The sequence below is a fragment of the Cuculus canorus genome, chromosome 2 (genome assembly GCF_017976375.1).
Source record: "Cuculus canorus isolate bCucCan1 chromosome 2, bCucCan1.pri, whole genome shotgun sequence".
Lineage (NCBI taxonomy): Eukaryota > Metazoa > Chordata > Aves > Cuculiformes > Cuculidae > Cuculus > Cuculus canorus.
In genome coordinates, this window is record NC_071402.1 from 107098923 (window position 1) to 107124588 (window position 25666).

Below are 25666 nucleotides of genomic sequence, written 5' to 3' on the forward strand. Positions count from 1 at the left end.
GCATCATGTGCTTTAAAGAAAACAAAATATTCTACATTTATTTATGAATGATCTAGCCTGCCTTTGAATGAAAACTCAAGTACAGAGAACAGAAGCAGTTAAATAAAGCTATACTCTTATTCACTCTCTATAAAACTGCGATTACCTCTTTTTCCCTTCATGAAATAAACTACTACTCCTCTATAGTCAATCTGCAAGGACCTCAGCTTATAAAAAAAATTATAATTCCCCCTCCCATAAAAACATTCAAACAAACCTATCCAGACAAAAGGCTCAGTTTCCCTATTGCTTTGTGCTAGGGTAGAAAAAAACAGTTGTCTGCTACATTAGTGAGAAATAACAACTTCAGAGAGTCAGACACATGCTGAAATGTTTCAGTTGAAATCAAACTCTGAGAAATTTTTTAAATGTTTTCAACACATCAGCATGAAGCATCGACCTAGTTGGAATCACTTAGATCTAAAGCAAATGCACTGATTGTTTTCACAGCATGATTTTCGTCTTCAAGCTGCAACAGGCAGACTAGCAACTGCTGTTCGGAAAGGTTTTCAGCCCCCTGCCTTGGTCTGCTGTAGCCTATGACACGATCAATACCAGGGTTAGAAGGCAGAGGAAGCTAAGGGGAGATTATGAAGATGAGGTGAGTGACAGAGTTGCCTTACAGGATTTGTTCTCTCTCTCACCTTGAGTCTTTTCTGCTGCAAACAAAGATGGAGAACCATCCCAATACTTTCTCTGAAAGAATGCAGAGATAGTGGGGAGGCTGCGTAGCGTCAGCACACGCAGCACTTAGCAACATTCTGCTCAACAGGTGCAAGAAAGAAGATCCTGCCAGGACATATCTTTTTCTTTGTCAGGGTGGGATGAAGATAACTGCTAAAGAAAGATTTTCTCTTATTAATTAGTATAATTAGCATGCACAGTGAGAAGAGGTTCACAGTGAAATAAAACTCAAGCATTTTTTCTTTAATCATTTCACCTCAACCCAGCCTGTACTCTCTGCTGGGTACTCTGAAGCAGGCATCTCTGCTTCAGCCAGTCTGATAGGGACCATCATCTTTCAAACAATCCCCCTCCCTTTGCACTTGTGCATAATGGGAGAGCACTTCAGACACCAGTCCAGCTTAATATACCACTGCACCAGACTCTCTTGCTGCCATGTTATGAAAACCTTAATGGCTTTCAGTCGTTCAGGTACCACATTATTAAAGATTTTTTTAATAACCTTAACAACTTCAACACAGAGCACCTCTTATTAGGGTCTTCACCATTGAAACTGCGATGTTAAGCCCCTTACTGGAGATATCATACCATGCTGTTCTGCTGCTCTATCCCACCACCAGTTTATGGAGATAAGTGACAGCTTGGACTTACTGCAGTAGTGTGAGAAGAGAGAGAAAGAAACAGTTTGAGGGGAATTAGAGAGAGAAGGCCCAGTTTATCCCACTGTCTGTTTGTTCTTTTCAGTTAAGCTTAGAAGCATCCCAAGAGAAAAGCATATTTGGATATTAATAATGTGTAGCAGCTAGAATACTGTTAGTATTCAGTCAATCCACATTTAATATTTTAATATGGTAAAAGACAGAAAATGGAACAGAGAACAGAAAAATCCAACTTTTTTCCTCCTTTAGTGACATGAATTTTATATAGTTATCTAAGTGCTCTACAGCACAAACAAACTCGTTAATGTGGGCTACATAGATGCAACTTCAGTACTTCACTCTAACCAGTACATTGGTCCATAGATGGATGGCAGAAGCTTGCATACACACCAGTCCATAGTCATAGACCCCAGGGCAGACCTTTTGGTTGTAAATCGTTATGGCACCATTATTTGTGCTGTGCCTACAAGTATGACTTTGCATAATTCTTCATGCCCAAACAGATAGAAAACTCCTCTAGCTCAGATGAAGAGGAAAACATGAGCTAGGAGCCACTAAAGGACAAGTTCTCCAGTGTGCACCATCATGTTTCAGTCCAGCTCCACCGTCTTGGACATACTAGCAGGAGCTACATAAGTTGGACATTTTACTTGTGTAGTGGTGAGCATAGTGGAATAGGTTGAGCAGGACTTTTTTTTTGAGACCTTTTAATCAAGTGACATGGCAGGTGGAGCAGCAAGGTGCTGCAGCAAGGGGCTCACCAGGATAGGGAGACACAGCTCCAGGGTGGGCACAGTGAGCACCCTGCCCATATCAGAGCTGGCTGGTCCAGGCACTGACACTATACAGGCAAACACTGGGCTTCCTGCAGCAGCCACGTAACTAGAGCAAGGGCTGGTGGACCTCTCCATCCTGCAGCATTCACTCCTATGCTCCCTTTTCTTCTGCAAGAACCCAGCAAACATCATCTCACCTCCCCCCATTCCACCTCTTGGACCCACTTTCCAGTAGTTTTGCTTAACAAAATGCAGCCAAATGAGGCCCTTCCTGCACCTGACCACCACCCCGAGATCTGCTCCTATACTCTGGGGCCCCAGCTCATAGGGCTGACACAGGGCATTGCCCCAGCACCCCATCATATAGTGCTATGCAGGTTGCTAGTTCACAAAGTCAGTTAGGGAGAAAAACACACAAAGTTTGCTTTATTTTTTCTAAATATGAGACAAAAAGCATCATCTGGCTGCAAGAGGCCCACTGTCAAGCTGTCATCCACACCTCAAGAGGCTGCTGACATGAGATAGGAGGAAAAAAAAAATATATATATATATTTACTTATCCCCATGAAGTTGAGGTCTTTTCATTTGGGGACAGAGTTCCCTACAGATGGGTGTCATTTGACAGTATTGTTCATAAGCAGGCAATATGTTTGGTAACTGTGACACACTGACATTCAAGGTTTCCATTAATCTCATCTCAGAGTAAGAGAGAGGTTTCATACGTCAAAGTATTTCTTCTCTTGCATTGCACTGAGTTGCCTGGGCTTGGGGCAGAGGAGTCTGTCTTGGGTTTTGGGTTGATCTTTACAGCAATCATCTTTTAAACCGGTAAAGTAACATGCAGGTGATAGACTCAAACTGAACTTCTTGACTGGAAGGATTTTTGCTAAGGTTTGAAGTTCTTTAGGAACCAGTATACAGGCATTTACAGTGTAAAAATCACTGAGAACTTGTAATCACTGTCATTTGCCAATTAAACATGCGTGCATTTACTTCAACTTTATCCTGCTAAGTACCAGACTCAAAACACCACTCCCTCACTCAAAGGTATGGAATTTAACTCTGTCTTATGTGAAGGATGACTACAAAGCCTACATGGACTGGGGTCTCCCACTTAGCCCTTCAAAGTGATGTGTACATGTAGGTAACTAACGAGAAGGTTCTTCTGCACAGAAATTAATTTCAACCTCAAAAACTAAACCCACCAATTTTCAGTTACAATTCAGCTGCTTCCTACTAGATGCAACTGGACATTAACTTTTGCTTGCAGTTACACAATCAGAAACAAGGCAAAACAGCAGATCTGTAATAGTCAAGTTTTTTGTAGTTTGTTGAAAACTCCTATTACATCCTGAGGGGACAGACCGCAGAGACCTACACCAAAAAGTACAATCAGCGTGAGTAGCTCTGGAGGGAGTGAATGAAGGGTGGAGGAAGATGGCAAAGCATCTTGCTCTACATAGCAGAAGCACCACCTGTTCCTGTGGGACTTGAGTCAGAGGCGTGTTTCCAAATGGGGTCACTCATGCAGGTGCTAACTTTGACATATAACTCAAGGTGACGGTGAGACTACCACCCAGAGCCTCAGCTGGAGGCACCTTGGGTTTCCCCAAGAGCTTTTATCTCCAACTCCTCTGGCATAGCACTAGCACCATATTGGTTTCCTTTGAAAATCACAAAATCTCTAGAGATTTCTTGTGCAACACTGGACAGCCAGAGGAGAGCAAGAGGGCTACCTTTGAGCAATGAGTATTTCCTGCAAGCATATCAACCCTTCCAGGCCTCTTTCCCCCAGTAAATTTTGCCTGCACAGTATCTGGAAAGGTAAAGGTAAAGTAAGGTAAATAACAAATGGAGAACTTAAAACTTTCTACTGTGAAGAAATCAAGCAAGGAAACTATTGCCTACAAAAAGCTGTTTATGGTTGATCATTTTTACCTTAGTCAGTTTTGGCTTGGCTTATTATTACTGTATCATTATTCACCCCAGCAAACCAAGCATCAGAAAAATCAACACCTACAATTTCACACTATAAATTCACTTAAAACAACAGTAAAACACATTACAATATCCACTATTGATCACTGATAAAAAAATAAACAACAAACTTACAACAGATATCACCATGTGAATATGCTAAACAACTTCTTCCTGTGAAGAACTACACAACCAAAATTTTAGACCAGTAAATTTTCAATTCGTGAGAGTCCAGTTCCAGCCTCTACAAAAGGATGTCACTTTTGGACATGAGGCTCTTTTCAAATAATGGTCAGAAAGAGGTTCAGCTGACGCTACCAGATCAGAGGCTTTCAGTCACTGATAATTTATTTGCATTGTCCATCACTAATCACTATGAATTGATCGTATATCATTACGAATTAATACTTGAAGGGAAAGAGCTCTTAATAAAGGCAGAGCTTCTTTGCAAGATGCTTTCCCCTTCCCAACTACTATTCAACCCAATAATTATATGACAGACAGTATTTGTTCTGTGAAAAAAGTCTAAATTTCATGGTATTTTTAAAAACTTTTTTGGAGGGAAACATATCCTCACGTAACAGATTATTCAGAAATAAAATCAGGATGAGATTGCACATGAGAAAAAAACATTAATTATTTAATACAAATTAATTGCTCTATGAAACACATCCTCCTCCTCTGGTGCAGGAGAGTTGGAGCATTTCCAACATCCAGCTTGCATACATTTCTTAGAACATACCTTTTATCAAGCCAAAATTGCATCATTGAAATTCATTTGCAAAAATTAACTGGCTGGCTAGAACTACAACAACAGGTTTTTAAACAATTATTTGTTTACAACTGTTAAGTAATGAAAGGCACAGTTTATATCTCCAAACTAAAGAGTTACAAAAGTTCTGCAAGACTTTCCAGTGCAGCTCACAGGCCTTTATAATACTTAGAGAGAAAACAGGCTTTAGACTGACTGGCTCAGACTTTAATATCTATTTTTTAAGATGCTTCAGTCAGAGCAGATAAATGCCATATGAGAAATTAGGCATCAGAACACATACAGATAGACATTTAAAAAAAAAGTCTTACTATAACTATAGGTTAGAAGAGGAAACTTAGTGACTGACAAGATTCACAAAACATGCAAGTGCATTTGGAAAACTGAAAATCCTCTAAAAGTGTCCCCAAATTAAGTAGATGGAGACATGCCACACAATTCTTCCATTAAAATATATAATTTTACAAAATGCAACATCCTTTTAGCTACCACAGACACACTGCAGTTTTGTGTTGGTCTCCAAATCCAAGAATGCAAAAATGAATTAAGTTTCTCTTATATGAGATACTTGTAACAATTTAAATATAGGAAACACTTGTAATAATTTTAAATCCTTTCAGGTAACATTAACTCTATATTAATTCTTAAAAATTGGGATAAGTACTAATTCCCATTTGTGGAACAACAATCTTTTTATCAGATGAAAATGACAAACTTCTGAAGGGGGAGAAAAAAATACCAAAGTGTGTTTAAAGATGATCTTGAAAAGAGTATACTCAGGCAAGGATTGTACTCCTCCTGATGTCTGCATGTCTGTCTACAGTCTTATATACAGACACCATTCTATATGAATATATGTCTTTTAGTCTGCATTGGTTGTATAACAGAAACAGATAAACAGAATAAATCTCTTGGATGCTCTGTAGAAATGAATGCATCACTTGTGCATATTCCTGTAAGATATTTGTTCAAGCTAATCAGATGACATTTGGACAACTCAACATTGATCCCTAAGGTATACTGAAGTTGATACGGGCGATAACATACACACAGCCAAGGAGCAGGAAGAAAAGACCACTGCATGAAGCCTACTGTGGAGGTTCCCACACTGACCTGATTTGCCCATTTAGATGTTAGGCCATACTCCAGTAAAGGACTGCAGTGTAGTCTGAGCTTTAAAGACATGAGGAGTATCACTGACTTCAGCAGGGCTTCTCCCATACAAGCGGAGCTCAAAAGTATTGTAGCTAGAACAATGTGATTGAATTGTTTATCATTTGAAGTTTGCCATGATAGTTACTTTTAAGTACTACAGCATTCTAATGTTCACATGCCAAGAAGATGTGTGTATCAATACTAAAATATTAAATAAAACAAAAATTCTGTGTTCAATATTATTGTAAGTGGGATGTTTAATTAGCAGGAATCTCGTGTTGAATGTTCTTATCGCTCCTGAAGCAGTAAATAGTTACGGTAAAACGTGGGTACTGTCACAAAGCAAAAGGAATCAATAAAAAGATTCATCCTTGGAATATGGGGTTCTTCAGACCACTGAAAATGAATATATCATCAGGCTTTGGAGTAGTTATTTTTTAATTTCCTTCATGGTACATTGGGTATTAATCAATACATAACTTTTAGGAAGTAGAAATTTCTCCATAATCTCAGTTCATCAAGATCCTTCAGAGCAGATTTGAAATTGTTCTGTCCAGCACAGACTTTCTGTACCCATAACTACCACAAATTCTCCAGAAATATCAGTTAATGAATAAATCCCTGTTGGCTTCAGTAAAGCCAGGATTTTCACTCTTTTTCCACAGACTTCTGTAAATAAGCTTAATAGGGTTTGTTGCTTGACAATACAGTAGAGTTGGAAAAATGCCCTGTGTTTTATTTATACAAGTAAGTTCCTGTTATGGCATTCTTTATGAAACAAGGTAGTGTTTTCTGCTGCTGCTTCTTTGCAGTCAGTTCATACTTGTTAAGAGCTTACACATTATTTCTACCAAGGTAAAAACAGGAGAGCTTTGGAACATGGGAGGACTCAGGTAAACAAAATAGTCACTCATTAGTGAGGTAATTTTCTCAACTGCAGAGGCAAACCCTGCTAAAATAGTGATTAATTCTTTACCTTGGGACATGTCCAAAGAATACTGAATCTTGCCACAAACTACAATAGATTTTTGGATTAGGGCCTAATTATTATTTACACTTGGTCTGACTGTGCTCATAATAAAGGTCTGTTTAGTAATATTGATGACAGTATGTTTCACAACAGTATGAGAACCATGTCCATGGATACAGTTTTGTGTTTTGAACAAGGCTCTGCATTAAAGTCCACAGGAGTAAATTTGCGTGCCATTTTATGCAGCTCCATTTCCTTCGCTGCAGGAATTGAGTAGCCTATATTATCAGGTTTTGCTAGGAACCAGGAAATACAAAATGAACTAATATATGTTGTGAACTACAGAAAGAAGGGATATGAAGTGAGACCAGTACAGCTGAGCTCCATCTACTGATGCCCTTACTCACCCAAAGTGGAGCTGCAATACCAGGAAAGCACCTGAGGGAGGACAATCTGCTAGATTGGAAAGAACACCTGGTAGAAACACAGAAGTAAGGAGGAGAACAGGTGTTTTAGAAGCCAAACACTACCCCATGTTTCTACACACATATTAACATCTGTAATCTATCTCTACACGAGAAACATGGTGAAAAGGCAGCTTGCACAAGGGCAGCTGCAAGGCTACAGTTTCTTCCCCCCTTTTGGTCAACCACATAGCACTGCTGATGTTCTGCCCAAGTGCCGCACTGGAATTAGGGAACTCCTTTTAAATTCACTGGTAACACTTTCTCTACTTCCGTATACACGTTGTGATGCTACATCAGCTACATATTTTTCCATTTCATCTTACAGGTAGCTGAAGGTCTCTGAAGCAGGAAAATGTTGCATTTGTAAAACACTAAAGAGAGATTCTTTTAGAAAGATGCAAGCATACTGACATAATATGATCCAGGAATAAAACCCTTTGATGTAGAAGTCCTCTACAAGGAGAGAAAAAAAAAAAAAAAAAGCAGTTATAGTGAATGCTAATTGTAGTAAGCCCAACACAATTCCCGTTAAGAAGTTGTTAGCAATACTGTAATGCAGTGCTAGATGCAGCACAGTAAAGCACAGATTCTCAAAATAATTCAATTTTTGCCCTATTATGAATCTGTTTAGCTTAACAGGAATTTTGCAAGTGGCAGTATGTGAGTTGATGTATGAGGATGCATCTGTAAGCCTTGGTTTTCTCTTTTCTGCTTAAATGTCAAAACCTCCATCAGGCTGTTGGGAAATAGGACCCAAAATAATAAAATAAAAAGATTAAACACACACTCTTGTATGCACTTGCAGAGTAATTATTTCTTTGTTCCTCCTTTAAAAAAAAATTTTTCAAAGCCCTCTATTAACGTTCTACTTTTCATCTATGGCACATCTTTCCTCTTTGAAGAAAAGATTTCCACCAATCAAAAAAATTCAGTCTTGAAACTGGTTTATATTTTTTGTTCAGCCTTTAAACAATAGTCCAAGCAAAAGTCAGACACTACCAAAAATAAAGAATAATAAATCAAAAACTTTTTCCAAACTTGAACTACATGCTGGAGAACCAGCTCAATCTTTATCATGGATCTCTGATCTGTATTTCATAACTGATTTAGGAAGAAACTCCGAAAGAGATTATCTTTAAACAACGGTTGCCCAAATATTTCCACTTTTTGCAACAGCCTGCGGCTGCCCATAGGTTGCCTACACTCCGCATGCAATTAGCTTCCCCCACTGTAATGCTGATAAATTCAACTGCCATATACTCCCCAGTATTCCTCACGCATCTAGTACAGAGAACCACACCTATGGAATTAATACTCTGATCATGCTTATTCTGCTTTTACTGCTTTTCAGCTCTGAAGAAAATTGCAGAGAATTTCAGTCATTTTACCTTGCATTTGAGACCAGTGAAAGGGTTCATTGATCACTCGTTGCAGATAGCAAACAAATAAACCAAACTGAGTACAGCATAACAAAAAGTGACTCTGAAGTTTTATAGACTGGTCAAATACATTTTTCCCTTTATTTCTTACTTCTGGGCATCCTCCATGCAAGTGGATCCCTGCACCTTCCCAAGTCTATGCCTGCACCATTTTAAGACCTGGCCCTCAGCATAAGGTCAGCATAAGAGGGAAGCTATACACTGAAACTTAGTAGCACCCATTCCATTTTAACTATTCCAACACGAGATTTCAGATGAATATGCAATGCAAACCTAACCCCATTACAACCAACAGGCTCTTTGCTGGTTATTGCATACATACTTGGAGACACCATCTAATTCATCAATATGGGTGTTAATCCAGAAACACATAAACAGTACCTGTCACCACAGGTATAATGGTACTTAGGTGAACTGGGAAGCACTAGAAGCAGCAGGAGTCCAGTGCAAGGCATAGCATTAAAATAGAGCCCATGTCTGTGTGCCTGCAGATCCCATCAGCTACGTGGCTGGCAGCCCCAGGGCCGTCTTGGCTGGGCACAGCATCACCTCACTGGCCTGACACCAGTCACCCAGCAGCACCAGGGCAAAGACTGGATATCATGCTCTGCCTTTCCTGTGTGCACTTACACACAGAGGACATTTAAACACCTCCTTTGCTCGCTCAGCCCACCTTCCTTCCTTCTATATAGGCTCCCCACACACACACAATCCTCCCTCAGAAAAAAATCTGATCTTAAATCCAGGCTCAATATGAATCAGGACTTGGGGTTTAAAAGGCCCAGAAGAGAGAAGCATTTCACCACACAGCGAACCCTACCTCACCACACTTACTCTTCCTTTATAGAGCAGGACCATCAATCAGAGGCTGTCCTGGTGTCCAACTGCTCACTTCTTCCTCCCACAGAAATACCAGGCTTTATCTACCCTGAGCAGCCAGACTGGGTTCTCCCCACTCTTCCCACAGCCCCATTTAGCCCAGCAATGCCACAGCCCTGCCAATGACTCCATGTTTTGCCACGGACTCATACCTGACCCTACCTTGCATGGTGACCTGGACTGAGCCATCCTGGTCTGTGGTCCCAGCCCTACCTCCTGTCAAGCCCTCCTCACCAAATCTCACACCTTCTTGTGAAAAGGTGCTGCTTGATTCCACCAAAGCTGGTGTAAATAAATGTCCTTGGGTAATTAAGACACAGCTGGTGTCCTCTGCACTTTTTGTATCTTGTACATTAATTTAAAAGGACTATTCTTGTGACTAAGCTGAGTCACAGACTAAGAAGCTGTGGAGGAAACACTTGAAGCCTTGAGCCTGAAATTTTACAGTGTAAGGATCACAGAAGCTGATGTCACTGCGCAGACTGGCAAAATTGGAAGTTATGGGGAAAAGTAACCTTCCTTAGAAAATTTGCTCTGTATTTCATGGCTTATTTCCCTCTGCATTGCATGATACTATTGCAATTACATGTCTTACGTATGACATCCTTGAGCTAAAGGACCAAACTTTGAGTTTCCCTACTCGGCATTTGCTGCCTCTAATGCCAGTAGCAGCTGTCCTTGAGCACAGGGGCACTGGTGTGGGACTACAGCATGAGAGTGATTCGGTGATACAAGTATGCACCCCAGACACCCGTGTGAGTTTGTATATGAATCCCATTTCTATGAGATGATGAATATATGTATATATATTATGTCAGTAAAACTTGATCAAATAATAGGGTTTTTTTTTTCTCTTTCTCTAGCTTGAAGGGGAAACATTTACCAGATGAAAGCATGAAAGGGGAGGATTAAATATATACTTTATCCACCTAGCCTTACTCATGCTCAAGACAGCTGCAGATGCAGTGAATGTTCAAGGCAGCATTTACCAAGCAGAAGCTGATCCAAAGCAGAAGGATACTGACCAAAAAATAAAGTGTCTTTTAGAAAAGCAATTTCAAAAGAATCATTAAATCACATTGAGGGAGGGGATTGATACCACAGCCAGCAACGCCTCTGCTAACAGAACAGCTCTGGACGTAAGTCACTTTTAAGGACAGCTTCACAGGCTTGTTCTTCGTTTCGTAATGTTTATCTGAAACACCGTAGGCCACAATTTCCCAGTAGACAACTCCTATGCCAATCTATCTTTAGTTAAGGCATAAAAGTGGAATTTAAGAGATTAACATTAATGGCAGCAACAGCTAAACATTTTGCAAAACATTGATGAAGAACAGGAAGGTGATGGGGTCACCTGATTTTACACTTGTCTCAGTTGTTAGTGCACTACTACCACAGGCTTGTGTTGCTGATGCTTGGTAAGATGGGTCACTTGATGAACTTGCATCTGAGCAGATGCTGAATGGATGAAGGTGAAGAGAAAGGATGTAACATGGATGTGATTTTATTAACCTCAGCCTTCCTGTACACAACTGCTTCCCATAGCTCTCTGCCACAGCCTAATCCTGGCTACTAGTCTTCATCTTTCAGCCTCTGTGAGTCCCTATTACCACTAGTTCAACTTATAAATCTGTAACAAGCCTATTAAAAAATAACTGAAATTTTCAGCCTTAACAAAGGACCTTTTTTCTAGCTGCCATGTTCTCCTTCCACCCCACATCTTCCCCCTTCTCCTAATCCTGTGTTTTTCATGCCCCCATGTTGTCAATTACTCCTTTCCCCTTGCATGTCACTCTGCCCCACAGAAGTAGTTTGTACTAGCTACCTGTTCCTAGTTCTCCTTCAGTACGATGGCACACTTTTACTAAATCATGCATTAGACTATACTCACAATTGTAAATAATGGTGAAGAAAATCTAAATATCCCTATAAAATAAAAGAGGGGAAAGAGAGAACTAGACAAAGCCTTTTTTTTTTTTTTTTTAATACAGGTACTCATTTATGCACTTGATTGATTGAGAAAGCAGCCTTTCTTTTATTTTGGTTATGTTGTCAGGTACTGACTGCTGTGGTTTAACTGGTGCTCACCTTCCTCCATTTCATGTTTTCATTACAGTTAGCAAAGGTGGCCAATAAAAAAGGATTTGGCCCTTTTACCCTGTCTGCTTTTCAGTTCAGAATTGATGTTAATGAAGACTTTTTTGTAGCTAAATAAGGCTTAGTTCTTCCTCTCGTCTGATTTCTGTGTATGTCTTTTTCATTTCCATCTGAAAAAAGTGGAAATTCCAGTCCATCTGTTTGGGCCGGATTCCCATTTACACTACAGTGGTTTTCTACCATTCTGGAAATATAAAAGAGCTTTGAAGTACACATAAATAAATTACTCTTACACCCACTTTACAGCTGTTTTGTACTACCAGATGGTATAAAGAGGCTTCAGTATAAAGTAGAATCAAGCTACTATCTCCAGGGGCAGAGCTTCTCAAAAATGAAAAATAACCAAACACAAGCACTAAAAAATGAAAACATAACAGCTATTTTTAATAAGATATCTCTTTTCAGGTGCCAATTTCAGTCTTGGTTTCTCCAGTATTAAGGGAAATAACATGAGAATTTTTATAGTTTGCCTTGAAGGACTGATTAGGGGAGGGAGAGGGAAGAGACCAGTTCGGATACAGTATAATTAGTATCAGTCAGGATGGAGCACCCTGGGCTCAATTTTAATGTTCTTCTCTTTTGCTTTCTGTGCTTCTTGCTGGTTAGCTTAGGAGTCACATCACACAGTTCATTATTAATCAAGCATTGTAGACTACACTGGTAGATTTGCTTACATAAGGGCTTCTGAATCTGATGGAACAAGTTTAAACCTGATGGTGATCATGTTTACCCAAGTGTAACTGTTTAGCTCCACAGAGTTGCTTGTGATGAACCATGGTAAACGTCAGATAAAAAAGAGATACCGAGAACACATCCTAAACAAAGCTATTGTTACCATCTGTTTGAGTATTAGTATATTTATATTTTCTTAGGGAAATGTAAATATATTTTGAAGTTTTTTAATTTAGAAAATAACTGAAATTCACCTACGTACCCTAATAAATATCTGTCATATCAGAAATTAATGACATCATAATACCAATGAGGTACAAAAGAATCCCAACGCAGTGGCCAGATTAAAAGCACAGGTCCTTGTGCACCTCTTAATTCAATAAAATGCTGTGGTGTTTCATGGTCAAAAGGAAATACTCCTTCGGCAGCATGTGTTTCTACTGTGTCCTTCATGAAAGAGTCAAAGGGTACTTTACAATCCAATCCAATGCTGGATATAACCTTTTAAATAAATAAACTGTGGTTTAAGGATTTAGAAAGCACTAGATCAAAGAATGTAATCTTTGAGATCTAATAACTGCGGTGATGGGTCTAGCATAAGGACATGAGCAGAATAGAACAAGAGTTTGCTGATATTCACAGTGCCTCTTGGGTTAAAATTCATTACAGAGTCGCCCTAAATTCCTAGTTAGGGGGCAATCCTCATTTTCTCCTCTTGCTAAGAATTCTTCATGAACTTAAAAAATAAACAGAAACCAATATATTCAGGGGAAAAAAATCCAGTCTTCAGGCCTTTTTTGTTGTTGTTTACTTATTCAAAAGCCAGGCCTTATTTTCTGAACAACTGCCAATGAGTCTATTGCTCAACCCTCCAAAAGTTCCAATGCAGCCTACAGGTTTTTGCCTACATCACCACCCCTATACACCCACCCCTTTTCCCCCGACGCTTACTCTCCAGGATTATTGGAGTGGAGTTGGAAAACTGGCACTTTTTTTTTTCAGCAGTCCATGCCCGTATTCCGTTGAGGCCAGGTGAGATTCCAGGCCTTTAGCATCACATAGTCCAGTGCACAGTATGGTGCTCACATGAGTTTTTGTGATAAGTCTGTGGGGATTCTTGTGGATGTGCGTAAATGGTTTCATGATCACCCTTCAAATAAGCAACAGACTAAAACTAACAAACAAAAAGAGCCATTGCAAATGCTCACGTGCTGTTTTAGAGAACTGTCAGGCTTCAAAATTGTGAGCTTTGTTCACCAACTCGCACGCACAGGTTTTCTTGCCTACTTTGGTGAGAAGCTGGAGAGAGTAGTGGTTACTGCAGTGAAACTTCTGGAAAAATCTGCTTATCTTTCTTTATTTCCCACCATGGGCATTACAACACACAAACCATCACTTCTGCCTACTGTTCAACCAACATCTTGTCAAATCTGGCTGCAAGATTAAGCTTTCCCAATTCTGAATTCAATATTGCAACCCTAAGGATATAAGAACCAAGCTGGAACATTCTGGTTTTTGGAGCTGTTTTTTCCCTCTTAATGGACAAAATTGTTTCAGCTCTGAGATCACAGTTTGCCTTGACTATAATGATAACTCATGATGAATGACACTAAGTGAAATGAGTTTGATGTTCTCTGCTTTATTCTTCCACATTAGAAGCCAGTCTTACATTTGCCACAACTTTCAACCTTTCCTCCAAAAGACTGAGAGCTTCTTGTTTGTAGATATTATTTCTGCTCTGTATAATCCATTTGAAGAATGTGAAGCACGTTTTGTACACAGAAAGGGATGGGCACAGTGAAGGAAAGACTTATGGCCAGGAATCATGTTTGCTTCTTAGAACAGCATAATTCTCCTTTATTCCAGATTATTTTATTTCACTTTAAACAGCACAGTTTTCATGGGAAACATTTCAATTTTTCCTTCATCAACAATGTCTGAACAGGAAAACAAAAGTAATTTAATTTTTTTCCCTTGTGTACTTCAGGACATAATCCTGCCTTCAAAGACAACTGAAAACATTAAGGCCTTGCTGGAACAGAGTCCTGCCTAACAAAACCAATGGGAAGTCCAAGACTCTGGAAGCTTTCAGCACCTGGCAGCATCTATTTCCAGTACTATGGCCATCACAAAATCATCTCAGCACTGCTAGACTTAAAGGGTATCAGTTTCATTTGCATATTTAGTCCTTTTTATATTTAAATCTGGATTCAGTAAGAATAAGGCACAGTTCTTTATTGTTACAAATTAAAATAATAATAATAATCATAGCCTTTAGTGCGTTATACTATGAAACAATGGAAGCTGATGTTTGTTTGCCTTTGATTGGAGACAAGATTTTTAGTCATAAATTTGGACAAGGATATGAAGAGTTTCAGTCATGAATATTGTTGTTTCAGCCCTAGTTTTCCTCAGTCTTAGTCTAGGCTGCAAATCCTCTTTTTTTTTTTTTTTTTTTTTTTTACCTTCCTGCCCCTCCCCAAGATGACTTCCAGAAATGGGCTAAAGCCTCTATAATTTTTATTGCGGTAAAACTCCCCCATAATCCTTTGCACATAAAATATTAGCAAAGCTCAAGTAAAAGCTGAGTTAGAGCTCCACGAGTTGGCTCAGTAAGTAGAAAAGCAGCTACAAATGTAAACAGTTTACTGAAAACGACAACGTTCTGATACAGAATTATCTCTTGTAATATGTCTAACAGCAGCTGTTCTGTAATACTATTAACACAACTTTCACTAATCTGCTCACAAAAACCTCATGCTCTGTTATTTTCTATTGCTGGAAATGCTTGTTTCCATAGCAGGGGGTGAATAAAAATCCACTTTTGTCTTTTACTGTTGCCCTTATAATATTTCCTTTTTAGAAGTGCCATTACACAGCTGGATTGTGTCTTCTAAACACACGAAGGTCCAAGATCTTGAAAATGATAGAAACTTGTAAGATAAAAATTATTTGTTGGGATCAGTGGCTGAAGTATCATGAAGATCCTTTCAAGGATATTTTTTTTTCTTTTGCTTAAGGACTTGTTTCTCTTTACAACGTCCTTTCCCATCTGTGGGTTCAGAGCCCCATCCTGGAAGGAGGTTACCTATAGGGATAGATCATACTTAGCAAGTAGTTTAGGTAATACTTGATGAAAATATCACAGGAGGAAAAATTACTCTTGCAAGTAAGATTTTGCAGCACTGCCATTAGATTTCTTTTACAGTAAGGTGGTATGGGAAAGCTTATCAAGACAAGCTCATCTGTTTTGAAAGAACAGATATGTGTCCTACCCTGTAAAATCTCATTCAGGTGAGTAAAGGGCATAGGACAGCCATGTGACTACACCAAAGAGCAAGATCCATTTCTGAGGCTCTCATCTCTGGAACACCTTTCTTCAACTTTGAGTATATGCACCACTGTTAATGACATTAATTGCTCTTACTCATGTGAGTAAAAGGAATATTATACTTAAAAGTTCATTGGACCTAGGTTTGCAGCAATGCAATATGGCTTATAAAAACTGTACTACTCTTAGAAAAAATCCCATTTTTATTAGGAACCGCAAAATGACTTCTAAACACCTCAAGAAAATTTAATTTATGTGCTTCACCATGGAAGGATGGCTTGCAATACAGATTTTTGGCTCTCCTGTGTCCTGTGCCCCCTCCCTCCTTCTTTCAAAAAACAACAGCTTTCTCCCACTACCACTCTTAAATGGGTAGAAATTTAGAACAGTCTCTTGATCTTCAAAATTTTCTTTTGATCTAACAGTTAGATAAAGCTCTCCTATGGAACAGCGCACTACCAGTCATCAGAGAATCAGCAGCAAATATCAACAACTAATCTTCTCTTTTGAAGAAACAGTCCTACATATCACAGAGGTTTCAAAGCCAATGATAAAACAAAACCCCTGAAGCTATAGTCCATTTACCTGTAGCCCTGACATACTCAAAAACTAAAAGTGTTCGAGAACCTTGAGTTGCTATCTTTAATCCTAATAGTCAGTTCTAATTATAAAAGAGTTCACATTGCAGATATTTAGGTAGCACTTAAACTAGAGTATGTTATATTTATGAGCAATGACAGTAATGCAATAGGCAATTTGGACCAAATCCTGCGAAGTGTTAATTACATGGAAAGTCCTGTTGCATTCAGTATTGTAATGTGCACCTGAAGATTTAGCAGCAGCAGACTTCTTATATGGGCTTAAGTGATTTGCTCAACTTGTAAGTAGACATTGAAGACCTGTTATGTTTAACGAGCGATAAACAAGCAACAAGCATGTATTCTGACTGACTCATCTGAGGCCTTTCCTGTCATTTTTACAATTTCAGAGTAAGCTACAGTATTACAAGCAAATGCCACAGAGATGTAAATCACAGAAAAAAAAAGAATATTTTGCCATGTCCTCTCCTAGCGTTGAAAATGCTATGTACAATTTGTCTTCTATTGTCCTTTTCTTCCATTTGAGTTGCAGTTCGGATCAGAGAAGAAAAATAGAAGTCTTGTTACAGCTACAGGTCAGTGCAAGATAAGAGGCTCAGCACAGTCACTTCTATGTACTATACATACAAAAGTGGCCCAGATTGGTACTTAGTTTATCAGTCTAGAATCTAGGAAACACAGCAGAGGTACGTGAATGTAAATGCATTGCCAAAAGATAAAAATCTACATCACTGGACGAGTGTCGCTTGCCCAGCAATTTAAAGGTCACCTGACATACTTCATTTTTCTCTTACAATTAGAGTAATAGTGAATATATACAGAATGTAAATCACAGCTTTTTAAAGACTTGACCTCTTAATTGGCCTGACCCACAAACTAATACATGAGCCAGCAGAGTAGCACAGAACAGAATAAAGAAATTCGATAAGAAATATGTTTTTAGAGGGATGATTTCAATTAAAACTTGATTTTGGTGTGAAAACAAGAAAAATCTTCTCATGCATGACTCAAAATGATAAAAATACATCTTTCCTGCTGTAAAAACAAAAGCCAACACAGAAATGCATTCTTTTGCTGGAATCCAGGCCTAGGACCAAAGAATTTACATATATTAAATTAACAAGATCCAAACTCCTCTACAACAAATATTTATACTGTAAAATATTACAGCCACATTCCTGCATCTCCTTACAATAATAATTCTTAAGGACACAATGTACTAGAGAACATATAAAAGAGTGGGTTTCTGCAGAGATGGAATGCTTCATTATGAGAGTACCAGCTTGTTCATAAATATTAAAAAATATGTTTTTGAAGTTTTTCAAACACGATTCTTGCTGTTTACATTGTCTCTCTACTACTGAAAGCAACAGTCACTGTGTACCTGTCCATAAGTCTCTCTTTCACAGTCTCAAACTGCAGAAAACAACTGCTGGTGACTGTAAAGGACAACAATGTCCGTGCTGGACATGCAATAAGCAGACAAGGGGACAAATAATCTGACCTTACTTATGCCAGTAGTCATGCTTACAGCGATAGGCCTAATTCTTGCTAGAGAGAACAGTATTTGTCCCAATCTGTAGACAAAAGGGCACACTTCCTTGCAGTATTATAAAAGTGGGTCTTAAATTTATGTGTAATATGGTTCTTTTCTGTTTTTATATGTTATAGGCACTTCTCTACATTAGATTAGAGACGGAAATGGATATTCCAAGAGAAAAAGACCTTCCCTACTACTGTAAGAAGTAACACTTAAGAACTGCTCAAGACAAAGTAACATTATAGATCTGATCTTCATTTGGTAAAAATTAAACTCCAGGATATGTATTGATCTGCATTGCAAAACAACACCGACAACAGATCAAACTTCTGAAAAGTCACCCATGAGTTATGGAAATCAATGGCTTCTTGGAAACATTTATCCCCCTGCTCTTTTGTTGTTAATCATGGGGGAGGGCAAAAAATAAAACAACCAAAACAAATTAAAAAACAACAAGCTAAAACACAGAATAGGGGACCAACGTGGGCTGCAGCAATGTACCAGTCAAACTGGGCTTCAGAGCAGAACTCTCTATGGGAAAACAGTGCATGTTTACCTTTGCATAAATAGCTTTTACTAGATTATGTGATCATACAGGGGATATCATTGAAACATAGAAAAAAACACCATTGACATGTAGAAAGAAATCTCTAACATAGCAGTAACAAATGCAAATGCCTGCATGTTTGAAGGAGAGCGTTACCTAATTTACTTCGTCTCAGTTTACAGAGATCTAATTTAATCTGCACGCACACACCCCCACTCTACCCCTTCCCGTTTTAGTATATTTGCAAAAGCCAGTGAACACAGAAATGTGCAGCCAGCCTGGGCCCTCAGGCCGGTGGATCAAGATGGCAGGCTGGCCAGGGCTCCCCTGGGGATAGCAGAGCCAGAAGGGTGATTGGACACAGTGACCTGTCTGCATGAGATGAGACAAAAACAGGAGGGCTGTAATGCTGATGAACTAACCTGTCACTCACAAGCTCAGGTCTGAAAAAAAAAACCAAACCCAAAAAAAACCCCAACAACAACAAGAAAAAGAAAGATGTGGAAAAAAAAGAAGAGAGAAGAAAAAGCTGTGGTGCGATTTTAGACAGCATATACATGGTATAAAAACTACAGCATAATTGGAATTATTAGATTACACATTGAATTATCTGTTCATTTCGATGAGCTCAGGATATATCAGGACAATGGCACAAAAATCCAGCTTAATAGTTTCTAGAAGAGCAAAACACGTTTGAAGAAATAACTGGTATTACGGTTCAGCGTGCAAGAAAGGATGCTACAGACTATTGCTGACAGGGATCAGGGTTTCATTCCAAACACTCCAGTTATGAATCAAAATCACAATGAGCAATGAGCTTCTAGATCTTGAAACACTAGGCAAGAAGGTTGTTCTTCAGAGTACTTGGCTGTTTAATTGCTTGCTTGGGGGAGGAAAAATCCAGAGGGAAGGTACGTAATCAAGCAATTCCCCACCTTGGAGCCAGTACACCTAGGTACGAGGTAATGGTTGGGATTGTGGCACTGCCTACCATTGCCAACACCAGTGGGAGCCACTATGGACACTGGTGCTTGGACACAGATGAAATCAAGAATGTTAAAAAAAATGTGGAAAATGCATTTAATGATGAACAAGTACTCGGTGTTAAAAATGCCTTTAAATCAGCATGCTCCTGCTATTACTTTCGTGTCATACACAGACTAGTGTTTGAACTACAAATAACTGCTAGTGTTTCTGATCTCCATTGGAGCATACATACATGTACAGTTTGGATTTTTAATTAGGCAAGTTCACACTCCATTAGCAGCAGACAAGACTGAATTTAAAGCTACATCTGCAGGAATAGTCAAAACAAAATTCAGTTCTCACAGCTGGAGAAAAATAGAATTCTGAAATAAAAAGGCCAAATGATAAACATCTATTTAAAGTTTTTGCTTTCAGAGGTTTGAAAGTTAATAAAGATTCTTGAGAACTTTTTCTAAAATAATAGTGTTGGGAAATGAATGTCTCTTCTAAAAATATAGACTTACTGAATATGCAAATCTTTATTATTTATCAGTACTAAATATAGACTTACAGTGAGGAAAGATTTTATGGCATAGGGTTTGTCATTTGATAGTTATTTTCTGTTGTCAGCTGAGTATTAGAGTCGATAGAGAAAGACTATTTCTATTTTCAGCAATGCATGGTAATGATACTGATTGATCTAATCGTCCCAAGTTTTAAGTAACTCTTTCATTATAAAACTAGAAAATACATAATTTTTATCTGAAAAAAAAATAAGAATTTTGTACTGTCTTCACATGTAGCTCATAACAACCAAACACTGGACAATCCAGCAAAACAAAAACATTCTTGAAAACATGTTGTGGATTTATGAACACATTTGGATGTGCAAGCTTATACATATGATATGTAAATATGCACACATGCAGAGCCAAAAAAATGTTTGAAATACGTAACATAATAATTTTCACAATAATAATATCATAAATTCTGACATAAAAAAGCCCCAAAGTTGTTAGCAATCTAAAACAGTGAAACGTATTTTCCTTTGAAGTGCATGCCCTTGTTATTGATTTTTATGAAATGAAATACACTAACACACGATATAAACATTTTTTCAGACATTCACTGAACTTTTTTTTAATTGATGAAATATGGAATGTTTCACACAGATAAAACATGCTCCTATCCTTGCCAACCTCAAAACGACTTTCCGAGAGCAAGCAAGATTTAAACATAAAATAGCTAACTTGCACTTCCAAACATGCTAAATCAAAAGTTACATTAAAGAGACATTACAAGCTTTGAGATTTGTCAAGGTTTCGGGGTACATTTTCTGTCAAGAGCAGATGCTCAAAACGTTGCCATTGTATCTACCTTAGAATTATTACAAATATTTCTTTAAGTTTACACAAAAAGGCAATTAACTAGCTCTAAAATACATATTTTCACACAATGTAATACTGGCAAACATGCCCCACTTTGTAGATGCAAGCCAGTCTAATAGAAAGCTGTTAATGTTTGGGGGATTTTTTAATAAAAAATGTATCTTCTATTTTTAAAATATTTAAAGCAATAAAAGTCTGTGGTAAACATGGTATTACATATTTGACATTTTCCGCCCAGAAATGCATTACTGTGTACGATGGTATTAATAAACCATGCGCTTTGAGGGACTTCAGTGTTTTGCCATAATTTAGTTGAAAACAGTGTGTAGGATGCATAATTTTCCACCATTGTATCAACATATAGGAAACACAAATACTGTGTCATCACCTCAGCAGCATGCGTTCACTACACTGGAAACATATGCAAAAACCCACAAACTTTTCAGAGTTCAAAACATACCCTTTGGCAGAAACTGATTTACAGTCAGTGGTTAATGAGAAAGTGTTGAGCACTTAAAATTTTGTTAGAAAAAGAAAAGCAGATATCCTCATCCTGTTCTGGCTGCATTCATAGGAAAACAGCCCTCCCTGTACAACACGACAATATAATTTAATTTCTTTCCCCACTTCAGGTTATTAATTGAAGCAAATGAAAAGACAATGATTCTCCTCTCTTCTGGCTAAAGCTAGAAATAGCACGGTTAAAACACACACATAAAACCTACAGACTTATCAGAAATCACAAAACAGAAAGAGAAGGACTCACTGACCCATTTGGAAGACAAAGACGACAAAACGGAAAAGCTCTAAAAATCAGCTTGTGAGGCCTTTGAGAGATATTCTTCTGGCATTTCATCACAGCAGCCCCAGACCAGTTCACTTCCCTGGATACAGGGAGGGAGAACTAAATAGAGCTGTTTATTAAAGCTGTTGTGCTGGATTGCATTAGGAAGCACGAGCAGACCACCTGGACCTTTCAGATTGTGGCAGTGTTTAATTTGCAGGCTGCCCCTCTGCAGCAGCAAAGACTACTACATTTACCAAGCTCAATCACACACTATCTGGGTTAGGAGTAAAAGAAGGAAAAAAGAAAGAGAAAAAAATAATCCACAGTCTGTAGTACAGGAATACAGTCAATATAGAAATAATGAACAGCATTAGAAATAGAAAGCAACTCCCCAGCAAACATAACACTTTAACTCCTCAGTTCTTCTACTTCAGTACATTTAAACAAAATACAACAGTAAATTATTAAACTGATTTGGCAAAGCTCAGACTAAATTATAAATTGGGTTTATTAGAAGAAAAACATGGTATTTTAGGTTTAACTAGTGATTCCCTGGCTGGATTACTGTGGTTCTTTTGCCTTTCTCACTTTTAGTGCTACACTCACTGGTAGCTGAAGATACAGATAGAAAGATGGTACTGTAAATATGAATTATGTGAATCATATGGTTAGACCCTTGTGGAAAAAAAAAATAAAAGGGGAGTTGAGAAATGGCTGACTCCATACCTGACCAATTACAGCTTGCATGGTCCCTGTGTCCTGCTGAGCTGAAAGATCGCAATCCATCATATGTAGTCTTTGAAAAGGAGAATGGGGGTTTCTGGCATGCATCTGTCAATCAACTTCTGCACTCACAACCATCACCAAAAGCAAGGGAAAAAAAGTCAAGCTGCTCCACCAAATAGGATGAAACAGTCATGTGACCTTCAGCACACTCACACACGTACATACTTCCATACAACGTATGAATTTTCTGCAGATATGAAATGACATTGACAAATACCCAATACCAAGTAAATAAAGTGAGACAAACAGCTACTCACCAAAGACAAAACACTTGCTGTAATCTTCAGCCTAAAGATTTAATAAACCTAAAAGGTATTTTAAACCAAGGCTTTTCTTTGGAGCCTAAACTTTTCAGATAAGGTGATATAATTTTATATATACAGACAGTGGTCAGAATTTTAACCCCTCGCATCCTCTGTTTTTTATTTAGCTACCCCCCATACCTTGCACATCTACTTTATGGCTGTTCGAGCTCCTGTTTGTTTTTTTCTTTAAGTTTCTTTTGTGTCAAAGGGGAGAGGCTTGCATTGCCTTCTTTGGACATGTACAAATTATAAGAACTTGATAGAAGAAAATTGCTAACAGGAAAAAAGGAACAGGAGCTGACAAACCCGTGCCTGTACTCAGAAGCCAAAACGTGTCTCACTGCTTTACTCCATCAGAAGTCAAATGTTTTCTTTATTGAAAATATATATTTAAGTACTAGTTTATGTGAGCTGTGATGAGCACTCAAAATATAAAATATTCAGACTATGTAAATCCTACTTACGGAATCTTTTCCATTTTGAAGGTTAGCAGAGTTTTGGTTCATTCACTGCTCCACTGAACTGACATAAAATGTTGTTACTTATGAAGGCAAACATTACCATTTTTTCTAATGGAAGCAGTTTGTTTCATATATCTTCCCCTCTGAGTCAAGATTTGCAAGAATTTCCAAGACTATTTTTTCTTCTTGTCAAAATATATCAGCCACTTGTCTCCAAAAACTGAGTGTCGTGAACAACACGCTGCAGCATTGATTGCTGATACGTTATTGGCCAGTGATTGCTGAAGGGTGACATTAATGTAACCCGGTAGCACTTTAACCCTTCGAAGATCAATACAGTCCTCTGGCAACATAGTAGAACAACAGCTCATGTAATTTTTGCTGTATTACAGCTTCATATAAATATTAGTGCATCCTTTTACCCTCTTAAAATTGCATTTCTGCTACTAGTGCAAAGAACTTGCTTTTCAAAGACTGTTAGAAGTGAAAATGTAGAAGAAAGCAGTCTATTTTCTAAGCTTAATATAATGCACCCTTTCCATTATAAGTAAGTTTCTGGCAATATTATGAAGTTATCTCATTTTAAAGGTATTGGCAATATTGATCTTAGCATGTGATAGACAAAGGAAAATAGAGAAATCAACAATATTTCAATTGTAGGCACAGCATTTGCCAGTCTAATGTTTCCTACAACATAATTTTAAGATCCATCATGGAGAAGAGTTTGGAATGTGATGAAGGATATGGATATGGATATGGATATGCATATGGATATATTCAGGTGTATATATGTGTATATGCATACATGTATAAGAGAGAATTTATGTTGAGGAGAGTGAGATGGGCAGGAAATACGAAGTTCAGGCTTTTATAATACATTTTTTTTTTAATTGCTAAGAAAAAGAGTTAAGAAAGGAAGTTTTGGTCTGTGTCTCAAAAATCATAAACAAGAAAAGAATTCACATGTAGGTACACAGGGACCCAAAAGTGTTCCTAGTTTTAGTTTCAGAAGTTTTTAAAATTAGGTTTTTTATAGAGATGTATAATATTAACGCTGAAACACTGCATCTAGGATGAGAAAAGAGTACTTGAAATTATGCTTCCAACATCTGCTCTGCATTTCACTTATGAACATAATAAAAATGCACCATTTGTGCTGAAATATTATCTGCTCCTTAGTCATGAAAGAAAATACGCTGAATACGTTAGGCTGCTTTTTGGTCAGCTGAGAATTTACTGTGGTCTCATCCCTCAGGACAATTCCATGAAAAAACAGGTGGTGTTTTGAAGGCCATAACCAACATCCATATCATCACAAGCTATTCAAAATACAACTGGTAAATGGGGGACTGAATAGAGGAAATTACCTCGGCTGTCTCCAGGAAAGCAGACAAGCTGAAGGCAAATACTGTGTATGAATTTGAAAGGAAAGTTAAGGATGCTTATTTTATAGTTTCTCTACAGGAGGACCCTTTTTTCAGTGGATACGTGCAAACACCTCTCAAATTCCCTTAACTTATCTAAGCAACTAAACCTGACAATTACTACTGCAGGGTTTTTATTAGCAAAGACACTGTCCGAGACATGCATTGTAGCACACAAATAAGCATAGCACTGTATGCACACAAATCTTCTGCACTCTTACACTCCAACAAACCAACCAGACACTTGTGAGTGCTCAGGCAGAGCTGCAAGAGCTCTTTCCTCCCCAAGTGAGATGTATGTGGCCCCTCTTTTTGCTATGATTAACCTATTCTTCCAGGAAATGCCAGTTTACTTTGTCAAATGTAAAACAACATCCCTGCAGCTAGTGCCTCTGCACAACTCACTGTTAACCTGAACAACCCTACGAGCCTCCTTTGCTACTCCTGGAGCTGCCTTACCCCTGTGGAGCTTGAGACTTGTTCTTCAAGCAATCTACCTAATCCTGTAGGGACTGCACAACTGCTCCTTGGGCACTGTCCTAGATCTACTGCTTGTCTTTTGGACCTTCCATCAGCCATCCCCCAAGAGCTGTCAGTCCAATATTTTGTTTTGCTTTCTGTGAGGAATTGCCACCCTACCCCCCTCCAAACACCTCCTTGCTTTGCTGCTTGAAAAGTGATTTAGCTCTCCCGTCAAAAAGCAGTCAAAAAGGTGAGGGAGGAAGGCAGCTCCCTGCCACAGGGTAAATTTGGGTGGAGAGCAGGGTGCAAAGGAGAACTCTGCAGGCTGGGTTTGCTCTGACACTACCAACTTAAGGAAAATTGTTGAAGGAGAGAATGACAAATAGTGCTTCCCAATATAGCTACATCCCTAGAAGAGGGATAT

At 38.4% G+C, this 25666-nt stretch overlaps 1 protein-coding gene across 3 annotated transcripts in view; it reads right to left on the reverse strand.

Annotated features, from left to right (window-relative positions):
• POU6F2 (POU class 6 homeobox 2) overlaps window positions 1–22635 on the reverse strand; it is a 310811-nt gene extending 288176 nt beyond the window's left edge. The window contains exon 1 of one of the 3 annotated variants that reach the window (XM_054058201.1): window positions 22531–22635. In XM_054058201.1, coding sequence (XP_053914176.1) covers window positions 22531–22635 — 105 coding nt within the window. Of the gene's footprint in view, window positions 1–21787; window positions 21927–22530 lie in introns of those variants that run through there. The other 2 variants (XM_054058203.1, XM_009568483.2) reach the window with 2 other exon arrangements.
• Between the last annotated feature and the right edge of the window lie 3031 nt (window positions 22636–25666).